The following is an 18265-nucleotide window of genomic DNA, read 5'->3' as shown; positions in this document are numbered from 1 at the left end:
ATTGAGGATTATTGTTACTCTGAACATAGCATATGTCTTTAATAATATTTTCTATAACCGTTTATGACATTTCATCTGTTGTTTTGTATAAATTGTGCTCTTCAAATGTTGTTTTTGAGTTTTACTTTCAAAGCGCTTTGCTTTGAAGCATGGCACATTTTTAATATTTTCAAGTCATTTTTAAACAAACGGGTTAATTTCTCAAATAATAAAAAACGTAAGATCGTATTATTGCCAATCGTGTTCACATCGTATGCCAATAACGTTAAAATATCGAGATATCATTATTGGAGTAAAGCCTGATTCATGGGTGTATGAACAAAGTGTGCTTCAGGATGAAGATCCCTTCCAATGGTGTTTTATCGGTAAATTCTATCGAAAAATAACGATTTTTGGATTCTCTGTATATGATTTCAATCGTAAAAACTTACTTTTGAACATACAAAATAAAGCAATGCGGTAACGGTATTCATAAAATCCTAAATATGTAACTCATAATACATAATACATGCTACACGTTCGAAATTATTCACGCGCCGGGTTTTCCATTTTAGCATACAAACGTTGCCGCGCTTCTACATACCACAGACCAGGATGGTCGAATAACTTTCAGTTCAAATCGGGCACAAAGCTACTGACACCGGATGCTACATTTCCCCAAATAATTGCTACTTGCCCACACGGCAGCTACGGCAGCTTCCCACCCACCCACGGACATTGAGGGCGGACAAAACCAAAATACGACAATTGTAACTCCAAACCGGAATGGAAAAACAAATTTTTCGCTACCTTCCTGACCCGCCAGAAAATTCCCATTTGGTGTGCACCTAGCAACACATACCTCCCCCGGCGAATGTTAAACTGCACAACAAACCGGTGAAAAGTGGCGAGTCGCGATTCTTTTTTTTTAAGGCTGTATCAGACCATCCTAGCCCTTTTCGGTGTAAGTAGAAACATTGGCCTTCCGGTGCAGATTTTCTCCATCTGATAGGTATGAGATGGAGCATACTAGGCAAATAACAAATGCTGTTGTTATGGTAGTGTAGCAATATTTATAAATTCAGCTGTTCCGACTTGTAAATGTGTTTCTAGTGGGAAGGAGAAACACTGAATCATTGTAATCTAAATTGTTAAAACCCAATTTCAAAGAGAATCTCGCAAGGTGCAGTGATCGAGTGAGTAAATTTTAGAGGACTTCAAATGTCGGCCGAATCAACGGTAGGCCAAATCGGACGCTAGATCAAATGGACATAAGGTTGAAACCGTCTATTCGGTCTAACGACCTTTCCGTTAATCGTCTTTCTGACCTAGTATCCTTTCCATTTGGTCTAATTTAGGGATATCATATGCACTCTTTTGAGAGAATATGTAGGTTCTCATTTTAGATTGGACTTAAGATTTTAGAGGAAATGAACGTTTGTACTGTTATTTTTGTTAAATTTCTCGGAATGTACTCTTTTTGACCTAGAAAAAAATCGACACATTGACTAATATGGCCTTAAATCATTAAGCAGGATAAGTACATAATTCGTAAAATTTTCTCGAGAGCTTCTCAAATCATAAGGCGATAGCCTTTTAAGCTTATGAAAAATCAGTGTGCATGTTTGAAAGATTCAAAACGGACATTTGAGATCCTTAAACTGTAAGCACCCAAACGATAGATTTCTGTTACAAATCGATAGATTTTTCCAAACAAAAACCCCTCAAATACGCTTTTCCAACTTCCCATTCACAATTCATTTATCAACGCCAACCGCAGCTAGAAGTTGGTTAACGATTTCAGCAAATCAAATAAGAGAAAACGATGAAAAACAAACTTCAGAAAAGCTCCACGACTCGAAACCGTTATTTTTAGCAGAAAACAGGAAGGCACCCCAAACAAAGTCACCGTCAATTGCAGGCAACAGTTGGAATTTTTTACGGATTCGGGAAAATTTTGCGGATGCAACTTTATGCTGGAAACAGTGACTGGAATAAGTCAGTAAACTATTTCCTGCCGGTTTAAAGTTCCAGCAAATGACTTTTTCGGGCCGAACTGTAAACAGTTGAAAACGCTAGAATTTTGACCTACTTTTGATAATTTTAACTTAAACTTAAACACTTTTCGTACTATTATATATTTACTTCTCACGTAAAGCTTCATTTGCATGTGGCAAACCAATGAACGGGAAAACAAATAACCCAGTTCGAGTAATGTTTCTATAATTGTTTGAGACCTGTCCCTTTTTTAGTGGGGACTTAAAACGACTATTACGAATCTCAATTCATAGATTCACTCAGACACGTCTGTCGCTCACAGGAATCGTTCAATGACTAACTTTGTTTTATTTGTTTTTCCTCTTGTTGCCAAAATAACAAACTTTGCCATAGAAATTGATTTTATTTTATTTGACTCCAGTGTTGCCGATTACAATCATTATTTAGTTTTATTTTTATTAAATTTGATTTATTTTCTAAATATTTATCCTTCATCTAATCTGCGCTCCCAATGTCAATTTTTCTTTGTTGAAAACGCAGGTTTCAGTGGTGGGATAGAGTTATCTTTATTCATTTTTTTTTTGTTCGGGATTTTCATCCTCTGGGATGATTCATTCCTATAAATCTTTATTCATGTTACGTCAGTCTAGTCATTACATAACTACACAATTCATTAGCGATTGCTATTGTCGCTTTTTCCACTTCTTATATTCTCTAACCGGGAAAGTACTCAATTGATATTCTTACTCAGAATATCTGGCAAACAATGTTGTGTTACCACCAGCCCAATTTGAGTAGTCTCGCCTAACCGTGTGATGATGTAAACATTTATACCGCGTTTATCATCATTACCTGGCATCAGCAATCATTGATCTATTGTTCGCGATTGCGAATTGAACATAGCAAGGGGAACCAAAATAAACAATGATTTGGCTCTGCTCATGGCAGCAGAAGTCTGCTGCCGGCGAGTTGAAACATATTGGTCTTAGCCGTCCCATTGCGGACAAGCAAAGAAAAAATAGTCTGCTGCCGTTGAACGATGCCGTTAAGAAACCGTCAGTTTCAACAGTCTTCAATCTCTGGAAGGCCAAATCAAAACAAAGCAAACAGTCAGCAGCGGTCTTAAAAATCTGTGCTTTCTAAGTCAATTCGCCTTTCTCCATCGGAAAGCCAAATCAAAACAAACAATAAGCAGCTTTGAAAATCTGTGTCTTTTTCCATTGTATGGCCCAATCAAAACAAAGAATCAGCATCAGCCTTAAAAATCTGTGATTTCTAAGCCAATCCGTCTTTTTCCATCGGAAGGCCGAATCAAAACAAAGAATCAGCATCAGCCTTAAAAATCTGCGCTTCGTAAGCCAATCCGTTTTTTCCAATGGAAAGCTCAATCAAAGCAAACAATCAGCAATCAGCAGCAAACAATCAGCATAATCTGAGATTCCTAAGCCAATTCTTCTTTTTCCATTGGAAGGACAAATCAAAACAAACAATGAGCAGCAGCCTTAGAAACCGGCGCTTTCAAAGCAAATTCGTCTTTTTCCACCGGAAGGCCATATCAAAACAAACAATCAGCAGCACCCTTAAGCCTTGTCCACACTAGGCAACATGAACTGCGATTTTTGTTATGAGACGAACTTTGTTGTCTGTTGTTGTTGTTGGAAAGCTGAGACGGTCTCAGTGTCTTCCGAAGAAAATGGGAGACGCTGAGACCGTCTCGAGACGAGCCGTCTCCTAGTGTGGACTAGGCTTTATGAGACGAACTGTGTTGTCTGTTGTTGTTGTTGGAAACCTGAGACGGTCTCAGTGTCTTCCGAAGAAAATGGGAGACGCTGAGACCGTCTCGAGACGAACCGTCTCCTAGTGTGGACTAGGCTTTAAAAACCGGCGCTTCCAAAGCCAATTCGTTTTTTTTTCACTGGAAGGCCAAATCAAAACAAACAATCAGCAGCAACATCCTTTAAAAACCTGCGATTCAAAAGCCAATCCGTATTTTTCCACCGGAAGGCCAAATCAAAACAAACAATCAGCAGCAGCCTTAAAAATCTGCGCTCTCAAGCCAATCCGTCTTTTTCCACAGGAAGGCCAAATCAAAACAAACAATCAGCAGCCGCCTTGAAAATCTACGCTTCCTCAGCCAATCCGTCATTTTCCTCCGGAGGCTGAACCAGAAACACATTTTTCGTAGCAGCTGCCTTAAAAATATGCGCTCTTTATTCAAATAAAGAAACTTTTAAGTTTGAAATAATAACCAATTTTTTTCTTATCTCGTCCATTGCAGGATACAACATGATTCTGACTAACTACATACAAACCCCAAATGCCTATTGAGTTACAAACTAACTACATCCAAACTTTGCTGGAACATCACATACGCCAATCGACCAACAATGGATGCTCGCGAGCAGAAAAGATACTGGCTATATTTGGAGCACCCGGATGATCTTCTCTATTTTAACAACGGCGATGTTTCAAACCGCAATGGATCCTTCCTGCCGGGTACCGTTGAACCTGGCGGAAGTGAACTCACCAATGGGGAACAAACCCAGCTGCTGCTGTACGACATCTTCATCCCACTGCTGGGTTCGCTGATTATCTTGCTGAACCTGGCCGTGGTCGTGTCAAGCTGCATATTGCTACGAAAAGGTGAGTTTGTAATCTATTTCAGTAAAAGTAAGCGGGAAGAGTAAAAACACTCCGAACGGTGGAAAAGTGTGAGACCACACGCTTTATTTGGAAATTTGATCATTTTGTTTAGATTTTGATTATAGATGAGATTTTCTAATGTCTGATTACTTACTCACACAACGCTTGGTACATCATTTGACAATATCCTTGCTGACAGATTGTTTCCATCCTGCTTTGCCTTGTGATGGGGTATAAGATATGGTCTGTTTGATTCTGTCAGACATATGCAATGCGATTACGCTGGGAGTATAATGCCAGCGATGAGAAAACTTGTTAGTGCCGATTCGGCACAGAATTTTATGCCGATAGTTCTACCACCAAGGAAGGTCATTATTGGAGTATAGTCAGATTTGTGAGAGTAGGTATGTACCTACTTCTGTAGATTGTTTTCCGATAGGGTTTTTTATGTTAAATTCTTATGGTACACGCTCCTTTTTTAAACTCAAAATTAAGTATGACCGAGGATCAAAACATACTTCGGTTCTATGCACTTAAAGTAAAGTACCGTTTTTCCTCCTTGCGATGGTTCAAAACGGAGTTCGAACTGCGAACTCAAAATTGATCCCTTTTTTCCTTCGGCGAGGGAGCAAAGCTGAGTTCGACCTCATGAACTAAAAATTGAACTCTCTTTGTTGGACTAAAAACACTTAGCGAGTTCACTTCGAACTGGAACAGCAACCAACGTACACGACGCAAAATTTTGTTTTTCCGGAACAATTACCGGAAGACTATGAAGGAACGTCATAATGGAATGTCCACCGTGTCAGCATGAAATTCTGTCCGTCATTGTCATCATGTGGTGAGCGGCTTGGAATGTCCGAAAACTTCCGAATGTTATTTACTTCCCGTGGGAAGTAACATCCGGAAGTTATCTTTAACCGGGAGTGTCAAAACTTTCCACCGCTCTGTAATTGCAATGCAATGTACCGGAACAACAACATCCGGGTACAACAAATGTTAACCATCCTTGAATTTCCTGAAAATAAACAACCCTCGAATAAAAAGGATAAATTTAAGTTCGGCTGCCGAACTTAGTATTGAGAATGCCTTTCAGAACTTAGGTTTGCAATTGCTCAGTCGAACTCAAAGTTGAGGGCTTCCACAGAAAAGCTGTTTTGCCCCAAAACTACTTAATTTTGAGTTTGAAAAAAGGAGCGTGCAATCTGTTCAAGGAAGAAAAAGTAGATATACCCTACCAACATTTTGGCTGTACAAGAAGAACAATTTGCTGAAACAAATCTACTTGGCTGAAGACACCTTTTCTTTAACTACACAGATATTGAACGTTACTACAGTTATAATAGCAGACACTGTTGTTCATCGATCGATGCATTTGCTGAAAGTAGATGGTGGAAATGTCACTTTCATGATATCCCGAGCTATTGAATTTGTTGGTTCTTTAGTAACAAGGAAAAATTTATTTCCAATTTCGTAAACGCTCCTTTATTCGTACGAAGTTGATGGACACGTTTTAAAATTCTACAAAAACAATACATTTTAATAGGAAAACTATAAGGTTTGTTTGTTTTACTTACGTTTAGTAGCTTTTTCCTATATGATTGCATTCTGTCTGAATTTCAGCTATTTGCCTCCGTTAGCCACCTTTAATATTTATTATGCTAGGTTAAATTTGAATTCAGCTATTTCTCAATTAATTTCTCACCTATACTCGACAAAGCTCTCGGTTGACGTGTTATTTTGGGAACTACGTACTTCTGTAGTGTTTCCGTATAGCCTAGATTCAGAAGTTACGAGTTATTCAAACCACTTAAACATTACACGTACGCCTACCTGCACTCGAGCGATTACACCTTTTCCACCTCCGTGCCACTAGTTTAAGTAAGAACTTTAGCACTATTTAGCCCTGAGCTCAAAGATTAGATACAAATAAGGAGCTTTGCTGATGCAACCTTTACACTAAGCGCGATTTACTTCTTGTGTTTTGTTTTTGTTTATCTTAATTCCCTTTCCCGCTTTATTAGCCAAATTCACTTCTCACGTACGTGTGATTTCATCTTCTCATTGTAGAACTGTCAATTGAGATTAGGTGCGTTCCGTTTTCGGTATCGAACGTCAGTTCAGTGACACGAGCCTTAAAGTTCAGCATGCTTGTTTCTTACTATTTCAGTCTTATCAAATATAAACGTTCACGCCTAAACCTCCTCTCCCATAAGAATGACAGAAGATTAGAGTGGAAAATTGAGTGAAGCTATCGGTTTCTCACTTTCTCACAAGAGTACACCGAACGAATTCTTTACATGAACGCTACGTGAAAATGTACATGGATTTTTGCCACCATGAAAATCACGTGAAACCTACGTGAATTTCAGGTAGCAAACAGAGCTCGCGCAGCAAGCAGAATTCACGTAATTTTCATATGAGTGGTATGTGAAATCAACTTAGATCGAATGCGTGTAGGGATTCGTTCTGCTACATGCAATTCACATAGATTTCATTTTAATATTGACGTAGAGGGGGTTTTCTCGGATATTTTAACTAAAAAATGTTTGATTTCGAAAGTAATCTTTATTATTCAACAGAAATACATAACACTTGCACTTGCATAACATATGTACTATCCATTTCCACGTTTAAACTGACACTTTTGAGAATTCACTTCACTTTATTTATTAAACACAAATTCGTCGAAAAATACATTTGTTTTGCCTTTTTAGCGGTTGCTTGGCCGTCTCAGCTGAATCAAATGTCAAATCCTGTTGATAAAAAAAAACAAAGATGTAACCACACAACAAAATTTTATTACTTACGATATAAATATCAGCTTCTCCATCCCTCAGAGTTGTCTTTATGCACCAACCGTCGGATTCGCGCCATATAGAGAACTGGTATTCCTTCTCACATATTTTACGTGAATGAGCCATTCAGATTTATGTGAACATCACATAGAATGCACCAAATCCTTTGATACTCGGCGGATCACTGGATTTTCACGTAAATCGAATGTGTCTTTATTTTGACAGCGATCGGCTATGTGAATTTCATGTACGCATCAAGTGAATTTGTATTAGCTTCTAAATGATTCGCGTAAGTCAAGCCAAAATTCACGTAATGAGCGCCTACGTGAAAATCCAGGTGAATTTAACGTTTCCTTTTCGGATGAGTGTACTTATACACCCGGTTTGCGGTGGTTCCCATCGCCAAAATTGTTTATCAGTATATGAAATCCTTTGTGAAGAAATTGGGTTTTTATAATCTTCCATTAGAAGATTTAGAAGAGTTTTCTCAAGGTTGAAGTTTTCCAATCAAAAAACAATTCATCTATTTTCATAGAAATTGAATTTTGGTTCGAAAGCATTTCGGTCATTTTAAAATGACACATTTATCGAGGAACCGCAGAACTCTTGATTGGTTTTGCGTTCTGCGGCATGAGACCAATAAGTCGTAGATTAAAGGTTCGAGACAGGTTCAAATGAAAAAAAAACAACACCAGAGGGGAAAATTAGCTGGCAGAAACAGGAGAAAAACATCGGCAGTCATTCTTTTTTTTATTTTTCATTTTTTGATTCGTCAATTGATGTTTTATGTCATCTTCGCTGATTAATTCTTCCAGATCAAGATGTTTAAGGGCTGAACAGCAGTTTCTCCGCGAATTTTGGTAGCCAAAATGTTGGTTGGCAAAAATTGTTTTTTGGGTAGTTATATCAATGATTCTCCTATTGTGTTCAACTGTATTGCTGATTTTTTTTCGGGAAACTATCAAAACTAAACATTGAATCAACAATAAAGTAGATTCAACTATATTTTCCTGGTTGATTTTAGACAACTATCTATAAATATAAAAGATAAAACTACAAATGTCTGATTGATTTTAAACAACCATACAATTGTAGTTGAATCTTTTCTATGAGGAGTTGACTGCATTAAGTTTATAAAAAAAGGAGAATGAGCTATAAGGTTTTCGGATGCCCACAGATGACGAGAAAATATTAATACAGGGCTAAAAAAATCAACAGTTGAAGAAAAATTGTGATTTTTGTAGCGATTAGAGCAGTTATACATTAAGAATCAAATAGAAATCAATGCAGTTAAAATTAGTTCTTTTAGAAATGGGACAGTTACGAATGCTTGTATCTCAAAAACCATTAATTTGTTCGAAATACTTTCTATGAGGGAAATGAAGGTAGTTTTTTAATAAATCTTTAAAAAAAATTAATAAAGAATATTTATCATTTTTTGTAAGATTTTTTTCATTTATTCTTGGGACTTTCCATCGGACGGCGCACAGTCATGATATCGATCAGTTTTTTAAGCTTATACTTCGTCTTATCTGTATTTTAGGTGGCTGCATTCTCCTACTTCAATTTTTACTGCTTTTCGGTTCAATACTTCTCTTTAAAAGAAACTGAGAGCAATTTAGTGGATACAAAACTTGATAATTTTTAAGCCCCTTTAAAGCGTTTTTATTTAATGGAATTTCTGCTGGCAAATTCTGACAGTAACGAAGTAAAATCATCATGAGATTTAACCTCAAATATAATCGGTTAGTATAAATCGTAGGTTGCGAAGGGTTAAATACAAGATGACTCTTTTTAGGCTTTGAAAAACAGCGAAAAACAAAGTTTCCGTTTCGAAAACTTTTTTTTTCACAGGAGCAGAATCATGTCAAATCATTATATTTTATACAAAACATCCAACAAATACATACTATAATACGCTAGGGACCTTGTCACGAGCAGACATAGTATGGGATTTAAACGCTGGAATTTATTTCGAATAGGCTTTTTCATAAGTTTTGTCGTTCATCAGAAATCGTCTGTTACATAGCCCGGTACCGGCTATTCAGCTTACGAGCTATGGAACAAGCAAAAATGTGTTGTTTGAAGTTAGGTTTGAATGGCTCATAACTACACAGTAAATTTTGCCTCGATTTCTAGCAAAAAAAATTGCTAGAAATGTTCAGCAATCCAATTTTTTGCTGGAAACCAGCAATCGGTTTTCTGATTGCTGAATTTTTCAGCATTCGGTCGTGTTCTTGTCATTTTTGCTGAAAATCCAGCAATCGGATTTCAAATTGCTAGACTTTCCAGAAACTGTTCTAGTTTGCAGGAAAATCAGCAATCGAGTTGTCAAATTGGAGTCTATTTGTTTTCGTACGCTGAAAAAGGTGAAAATTTATTTCACGAACTTTGAATAGATTAATCAATTATTCTTATTTTCCTCTAAATTATAGCAACCATGGTCAGCAGACTTCAAGTCAAGGGTGAGTTTTCATAGGATAGGTAGATATTTCATGAAAGATACTAATCAAAACTTTATTTCAGATGGTCAACACTTTGGCACAAAACTTCCACCCCAGAGCAGAGCCGGTACTGGTATATTAAAAAAAATGTATAGTTTTGGAAAGTAATACCTACATAATTGAAAAAAAATGGAATACTTCTCATTTATTGGTCATCATAGGCACAGCCATTATTCAATACTTAATTTCGAATTGAAATATAAATTTGATACCAAATACAGCCGAATGTTTTGAAAGAAATAGCTGGTTTCCAGCAATCTGTATTGCTGATTTCCAGCAATTTGAATTGCTGGAATCCAGCACTAATGTTTGCTGATTTTTCCAGCAATTCAAATTGCTGGAAATTTTGCTGGAAAGTCAGCGGGACAGAAACCAGCAATATTTTGCTGGTTTCCAGCAAAAAAAAATTGCTGTGTAGGCAACACTTTCAGCTTATCGGAGAAATTTTTTTTGGACATTTCTGCGATCTACACTGAGTTTATCTCTTATCCAATATTAAAAATGCTGGTATATGACTTGACTTCCCTGATGACCCTTTACCGTAGTTGCCGATCATGTGTTTCTCTCCAATACTTGATTTGATCTTTGTTAACATTTTTGAACATTAGTATATTTTCCACTCACATATAGGTAGTAATTCTTTGAATAATCAACGGTTTTGTCAGCTATCGAATTGATAATGGCGGATTTAGAAGGAAACTGTGGAAAGTTTTTTTTTCTTTTTCTCTTACATCGTAAATATCTCAAAACGCGTGAATTTTACATTTGGGAAAAAGGTCATTCCACAGGCGGCAAAATGCTGCCCAAACTATGAACGTCCGATTACTAGTAAATAAGCTGTTAGCAAAAGTAAGTGTCCCATTTCAAAAAGAACTAAGCTTTATATTTCAGATAGCACTGAACCAAAATTTACAAACTTAGTGGTTTAGAGTGACACATAGTTTTGTGTTTCAATGAGTCGAACATATTATCCTTATTTAATTTGATATATTTGAGTTATGCTTCTAAGTATGCCGCGCTCTGTGCCGTATAAAACCCTTTAAGAAAAAAATGGTAGAATGTATCCAGGCCGAACGAATCCAAGCTATTTTATTTGAAAGTTTGGCAAACTCCGGGCACTTGATTTCAATATTTTCAACCCAATATCCGGAAAAATAGCTGAGAAAATTTTATCAAAACCCAAGAAATGTTCAACAAAAATAAAAAAAATCACTTGATTTTGTTTTAATCGAAACACATTGTAAGACATTTGATCATATAAAAGGCTTACAAAAAATCGTTAAAATTTCCAAAAAAAATGTGTTTATAATTTCAACTTAATTGAAGTTTTTCGTTTGAATTTGCAAACTAAGTGATTGAATCTAAAGTCACTTTTGTAGTTGAAATCAAAAACTTTAAATTTTATACGTGAAACCAATCAGACATGTGTAGTTGAGTCTTTTGTCTTATCGTATTCAGGTGAACATAATTTACTGCTTATAGACTATATCGTCATCATCATCATAGAAACTTTAAACACTCTTTCTCCCTCTCCAAAGAATATCATATTCAACAGTTATTAATTTCGTTTCCTCCCTCTTGACTGCAACGTTGAATATTTACTACTTATCCCGGAATTAACTTTAAACTGCAAAGTAACTTCGTAAGGACTCTTTCGCTCGTCACAAACTTCTCCTTTGACGGAAGCTCAGCACCGGTAGGGCTCAGTAAGTAAAACTGATGACAGGGCATTAGCCCGGAAACAAGTTTGCGTCTTATGCGGAGCTCAACTGCATCCGGTAATAGCTTTATATCTCAAACAGAACACATTTATCCGATGGTTTTGGGACTGGAGCCGTCTCTTTCCATCTCGATTGCTATTTTTGGAGAAGAACGGATTCTCGGATGCTCCGGTGAGTTTTGCGAAACTCTTGCCACAACTAGACAACTGCATGGGACCCTGTTGGGACGTTTTAACGTTTTCCTTGCAATTCTCATGGCTAAAAGATCTTGGGCAAAGCTGTAGTCAGACAACTTTCTAATATGCGCCATACATCAAAACTTCGTTTCCATTGCATAAGAAAAAAAAATTAAAAAATCAAAAAAGCGAATTTTTCCAAACAAAGTTTTGCGTTCTTCCATACAAAATTTCGAAACATAATAAACCCACTGACTACACCGACAGGACACCCGATTTCGATTTTTGGCTAAGCTTTCCTGCAGTACGCAATGTCGATACCAGAGTGCGCATCGATCGCTTTTGATGAAATGTTATCTCACTTGAAAAGTTCCACCTGACATTAAAAGAAAATGGGAAATTTCGATGAAACACTCGGGCTTAACAGGTGGATAGATGCTTATTTTTTCTACAGAGATTTATTGTCTAATTTTACAACTGTGCAATATCGACAGTGGGTGACTCAATTACTCGGAAAATAAACGGATTTTTGTAAAAACTGTCATGTCAGCGTAGTCAGTCGTATAACTATTGATCACACTTAAAGGCCCATTTACACTTCCCGAAAGAATGAACGTGGAAAATCTTATTTCGTCAATTACTCAACAACGTGACTAAACTAGAATTTGTAACATGTTGGAATCGATGGAGAATGTTTGAAAGATGAAAATCCAACTGGCTTGTTGTTTGAAATTACCTAGAGCTGTTTTTATTCCAATTCCCCCTCCATGATGAAAATTCCACGGTGAAATCCAGGGGAGCCGGAATAAAAGCAGTTCTAGGCAAGGTTGCGAAATCTCATGAGATTGAGATTTTTTTGAGTGAGATTTTCCCTTTTTGAATCTCAGTGTGATGCTAGGTAATCTCATCGTGAGTATCACAAACGGTTCTTGTCTTGAATGTCAACGCTTTCTCAGACTGAGAATCACGAGCAGAAAAACTACTTTTTGGAAGGCAGAGATGCCATGGAATAATATTTGTGCAAGCTCTTGAACAATGAAACAAGTTTTACTGTTCAGAAAAAGCTGAACATACAACGACTTTTTAAAAACTGTCAGTTATACTTGATGAATGTTAAAGGCCAGTTATACTTTTTTTAAACATTTTTATAGAGAACATACTATTAAAAGCTCAGTACAATCAGGTTGATGATAAGAATTTGTTTTTTTATTTATGTCTTAAGCAAAGTTGCGAAATCTCGTTCAGTTAATATTTTATCGAGTGAGGTTCTTCCTTTTTGAATCTCAGTGTGAAACGTTAACGTTGATTGTGAATGATAGTTTTGATTTTAAAACATCTTTCTGAAGAATGTATTATCATGACTTGTAAGAATCTGATTATTATATTTATGTCTAAGTTTAATGAAAGTTTTACAGAATTTTTAAGACCAAATATAGCTCGTATTCAGAGCATTTAAGACATGCAAGATATGAAATTGTATTTCCTACAGTAATGTACTTTTAAATCTCTTAAAAACGTTGATGCAAAGTTTTGCAATCATGGAAAAGAACCGCAAACATTGAAATGCCCAAGCTCAAAATTCTTCAAAAAAACCCCAATGGCTTAATGTGCTTGCCAGAAAAAAACATCTCAAATCTTCTGGCATTACAAGAAACTATAAAAAAATATAGCAAAATCTGAATTGCTAAATATTTGATTATTATAAATATTAACACAAAAAGTACCGCAAAGACAACTAAGCTGGGAAACACTAAAATTCAGAACTAAAATTATAAGGATCCACCGGGCCCTAATTTTACAAATTTAGTATCTTTGAATTACCGAAAGATTTTTTGTCAATTTTGCAGAAAAAAGTTTTATGATTTTATTTATAGCATTCGAGCTATGCTTTGCTTTTACTTGTAGCGACAACCTTAAAAACGAAGTTGAAATTTATAGGTAGCTATGTAGAGTTTTAATATACATGAAAAAAAATGTTTCTTAATCTTCCAAACAAATTAAATTTTAAAATATAAAAATTAAAAAAAGATTGTTACCAACGAATAACCATTCCAATTAAAACGCATGGCATCCCAGCTTATGCAACCGGCTGGAATCGACAACAAGTGAAAAGCATTTATCAACCAAATAAAAAGTAATAAAGAAATATCAAAATTTTCCCTTTCAAATGCAAGCGGCGGTTTGTAGCTTCTATCCTAATGGTTAGTCTTTTTTATTTCAATTTAAAAAAGACATTTTAATGATTTTTTATGCATTTTAACGATTTTCTTTTTCAAGAGAAGGAAAGCCGGTTTTATTTGCACCGGTTCACAGATCTTTTTCAAATATTATCTCGACTCGCGTGATGTTTGAAATTCCCTGTGGGAAATTTCTGAAGTAGAAAACATGATCGTTGCTCGAAAAAGTAGGATATGATTTATACCAGCCTATCTAATGTCTGATAAATTCACTTATTGTATTAAGAGCGTTTCCAGAAGATTTATAGAATTCTTAATAGAAAAAAGAATATGACAGAAATAATAATGTGCCATTGAATATTAAGATTGATCAAATATTATTGTACTACCATTTGGAGTAATTGTAAAATTGCTTCTTTTGTTAAGCGGCCTTACTTCTAATTTTTTGATCATTATCTTATGAGCTTTTAGACACATGCATCAGAGATGAATTGTTCTTTAATTATCATAGCTGGATTTTTTTAACGATTTTTGAGTACGTTTAAAAATGCCCTTCAAAAGAAATTCGTGAAACCCTTGGAAAAAACACTGTTTAATTTTATTAAAAATGGCTAGTTTAGACTGTTAATTGATCATTCACAGCCTAGTACATCATTTTGAAGTGGTTTTTGTGAAATCGGGAATGTTAAGATTGGTTTCGAAAATTGGTTTTCTCTACGGTTGTTCCGGATCTTTTTCAGTCTCTAAGTGACTATTACTGTCAAAAATTCGGCAGAAAATTGCACTACCAATGAGTAGTTTGGAACAGAGAAGGGATGTCAAGGACCAAGTACGTTTAAAAAAAGATCGTTTGAAAAGAGATTTAAATAAAAGTTGGAACAAAGGACAGCTTATCACTGACATCACGGCTTCTATTTTTTCATTTAGTTGATATAAAAAAGTAGGTTTTAATTCTGAATATATTGATGAATTTGTTAGAATACATGATCTTTATTAATATTTCCAAATTTAGATATCCTTCACTCGTACACAACATGCTCTGAAGAAAGGACCGCATGAAATTTGATGACTGTGATCATATTACAGTTCAACATATGTTTTTTTTTTGTATGGCAACAGCCGAGAAAATATACAAAAAAACCTAAAAAAAATCTGAGTTTTGACCTTTTTTTTTGTAAAAAATTCAGCCCTTGAGAGTTAAAACAAATATCGATTTTTCTATTAATGTATTCTATGCTTAGCTAACTAAGCATATTTTTCTGATTTCAAATAGCCAGAAAATCGATTAGAAATGTTCGATTATGTTATTGCTTTTATTTTTGAAAACCAACAAAACGTCAACGACTGAATTTCATATTTTTTTATTTAAGTCGTCTTGACTATGAAATTATGTTATAAATTGTTTAGTACCAAAGCGCCGTATTTGCAAATAATATTATAAAATTAAAGTGTTGTTCTCAACATTTTTAAGGTAGTGTGTTGTGTACATATACACTTTTTAAAACATAGGTACCACGAGCTTTAACACTTTCGTTTTAAAAAAAGTTTCAATAAACTCCAATCATTAAAGCGCTCTTATTTTCTTTATATCAAAGCGTTTGGAGTCGTTCAACTTGGCGTGTCGCTAGTGTGAAAAGCTAATCACATTCAAATATTCCATAGATTTGTTACAAATTTAACTATCGTCAAAAAATAGTAGGGGAAAAAGTGGGGAATATAGCTGAAGATTTCTCTAATGGGATTCTGGATTTCTGATTTTTTTCTAGATGTGATGCTCAGTGAATTTCGTTTGACATCGAAAGCTTTGAGCATCACAACGAAATTCATTGTGCTGCTTAATTGATACTCATCACGATGAGTATCAATTTCAAATGATTATCTGAAATCTTGCAACTCTGGTTCTAGGAGGTTTAAACAACAAGACCAGTTGAATTTTCGTCTTTTATACATTCCCCATCGATTCCACCATGTTGCACACACAAGCTGTGTCGCGTTTTTGAACTACTGACAAAATATGTTTTTTCATTATCATTTTCACGAGAAGTACAAAGGCTTAACAATGAAAAGACCGGATTTCCGATGAATGTTTTCCCGCAGCTTGAAGCTTATAATTCTAGGTAATGACTTTTCTGCAAAACTAGCTCAAATCTTGTAAGCCTTAATGGTAAAAATCCGGGCTTCATAAAGCACCATTTTCCGGAAAAAAAAATCACCGTTGCAACGTGATTATTATGACGCACGTTTAAATATTCCAAAGGAGTAATTCCTTTTACTTATTTTCCCCAGACGTTCTATCCGTGGGTTGGTTTTGTCCCTTCCATAAGATAGTGCTTCGATTTCTTTGTTCCAAGGTTATTGGAAACGGTTGCATGATAAGTTTTCATTCCCGGAAAAATTAATTCGATAACGTTGCTTTCAGTGTGAATCCAGGCTGCTACACATTTTGTTATTTTTATTTAGTTTTTCTCAGGTTTCAATAACATACAATCTAACGAATCGTTTGAAAGGTTATGCCAACCATTTCATTTTATCTTGGCTATGAACCGCTAATGTATGCTAAAATTTCGACCTTTGAAATGATGATTTTGTTTTAGAATCAATAAATACATATAGTGAGCGAAATAAGAATAGCACCACTATGTGTTTTGCTTGTTAAAATATGAATGATTGAAAATTACGAAAATTTTCTTCCACAGTTTGTTCTGAATTGCTTAACGGATAAATCAAGCATAAGTTTACTTTTTTGGACGTAGCAATTGGCGTTGAGGATCAAAAATGTGAAAAAAGGGTGCGAAATAAGAATAGCACCACTTGAGTTTTTCAACAAAAACAAGATTATTTTTAAAAATTTACTGGTTAAAAGTGAATAATAATGCTTTTACGAATTATTTGAATAGATAACTGCATTAAGGAGTTTTCCAGAATTCCAAAGGTTTCCAAAGGTATTAAAAGGGGGTTTTAAGAGATGCTCCTCTAGCGTTAAGGAATTTGATATTTGAGCTATCAAACTTTATCAAACTGCTTGATTTCTTCGTTAACATTCACAAGTATGATGCAAAATGATGAAACATAGATTTGAGGCTGAATTTGAATCCAAAAAGCAGGTTGGAATTCAAAAATACTATTTTTTTTATAAAGTCAAACACTATTTCTCTAGTTTCAAGTCATAGATGGCAGCACTATCTTGCCATTAAACCAAACTCATGCCCATTTTCGAATATCCGGGATTAATTAGGGAGTGCTGGATGATTTTGGTCAAGAAATATATAGGTACATGTACCGTAAATTCTAAGATCACTTAATCCAAAAAAAAATTAGAATTGCATCAAGGCCACTAAAAGTGATTTTTTGGATCGATTTTTTTTTTTTTTTTTTTTTTTTTTTTTTTTTTTTTTTTTTTTTTTTTTTTTTTTTTTTTTTTTTTTTGTGATGGTCCCTTAGGCCCATTTGGGTCCTTCCTCCACCCCATACGCTTCTTTAGAAGTGGGAGGGACATTTTATCCTTTGGATATTTAAATTTTGCATTTATTTTCTTATTCTGTACGACTTTTTCGTCTTACTCCCGCGTATGTCCATCACCGTACAATTTCATATCTGATTTTTGCCAGATCTCCATCACTTTTGTATGATCCTTTTTAGGATTAGTCTGTTTATCAAAGAGTCTGTTTTATGTGCTGTATTGTCAGTTTTTTAAAGGTACTTATATTCACACTGTCTTTGATGCTCGGCGGTAAGTTGTTGAACATTTTCAATCCGTTGTAGAAAAGAGAGCGTTTGCTAATCTCTTTTTTAGTACTGGGCAGTCTGAAGTCTTGTGCTCTTCTTGTATTGTATCTGTGTATGTCGATTCCGTACTGTAGGCCTTCCATCAAGTAGGATGGTAACATTCCATTTTTCATTTTGTATATAAACATTAAGCTGTTGTATGCAATCCTCTGTTTTACTGACAACCATTGCAGAATATCCAGCATTAAAACACTCGGAGTGTATCGATTGCAACGTATCACTACTCGCATTATTTTATTTTGTAATCTTTGCAGTCGATTTGTTTGTGTATCAGAAGCATTGAGCAGTATTGTAGCGCAATAGTCGAAGTGTGGCATTATAACAGATTTAACATAAATTATTTTTGACCAGAAAGTCATGTATCGGCTAATTCGGCAGAGTATACCATATTTCACGGCGATTTTCTTAATTGTATAATCGATATGGGCTATAAAATTAAGTTTTTCATCGACTTGTATTCCCAAATATTTGACTTGGGGCACT

General features: G+C 35.3%; 2 protein-coding genes across 12 annotated transcripts in view; one reads left to right on the top strand and one right to left on the bottom strand.

The window, feature by feature from the left end:
* LOC129747605 (uncharacterized) overlaps window positions 1-18265 on the bottom strand; it is a 166815-nt gene that overhangs the window by 54179 nt on the left and 94371 nt on the right. The gene's annotated exons all lie outside the window — the stretch shown is intronic.
* Window positions 1-18265, top strand: part of LOC129749977 (glucose-dependent insulinotropic receptor-like) — a 44070-nt gene that overhangs the window by 10266 nt on the left and 15539 nt on the right. For all 8 annotated transcript variants that reach the window (XM_055749812.1, XM_055749223.1, XM_055748680.1 and 5 more), the window contains exon 3: window positions 4256-4620. In XM_055749812.1, coding sequence (XP_055605787.1) covers window positions 4365-4620 — 256 coding nt within the window. In that variant the 5' untranslated portion in view covers window positions 4256-4364. The remainder of the gene's footprint in view (window positions 1-4255; window positions 4621-18265) is intronic.

Source organism: Uranotaenia lowii, chromosome 1 (genome assembly GCF_029784155.1).
Source record: "Uranotaenia lowii strain MFRU-FL chromosome 1, ASM2978415v1, whole genome shotgun sequence".
NCBI lineage: Eukaryota > Metazoa > Arthropoda > Insecta > Diptera > Culicidae > Uranotaenia > Uranotaenia lowii.
This window is presented reverse-complemented; position numbering and strand designations above follow the sequence as displayed.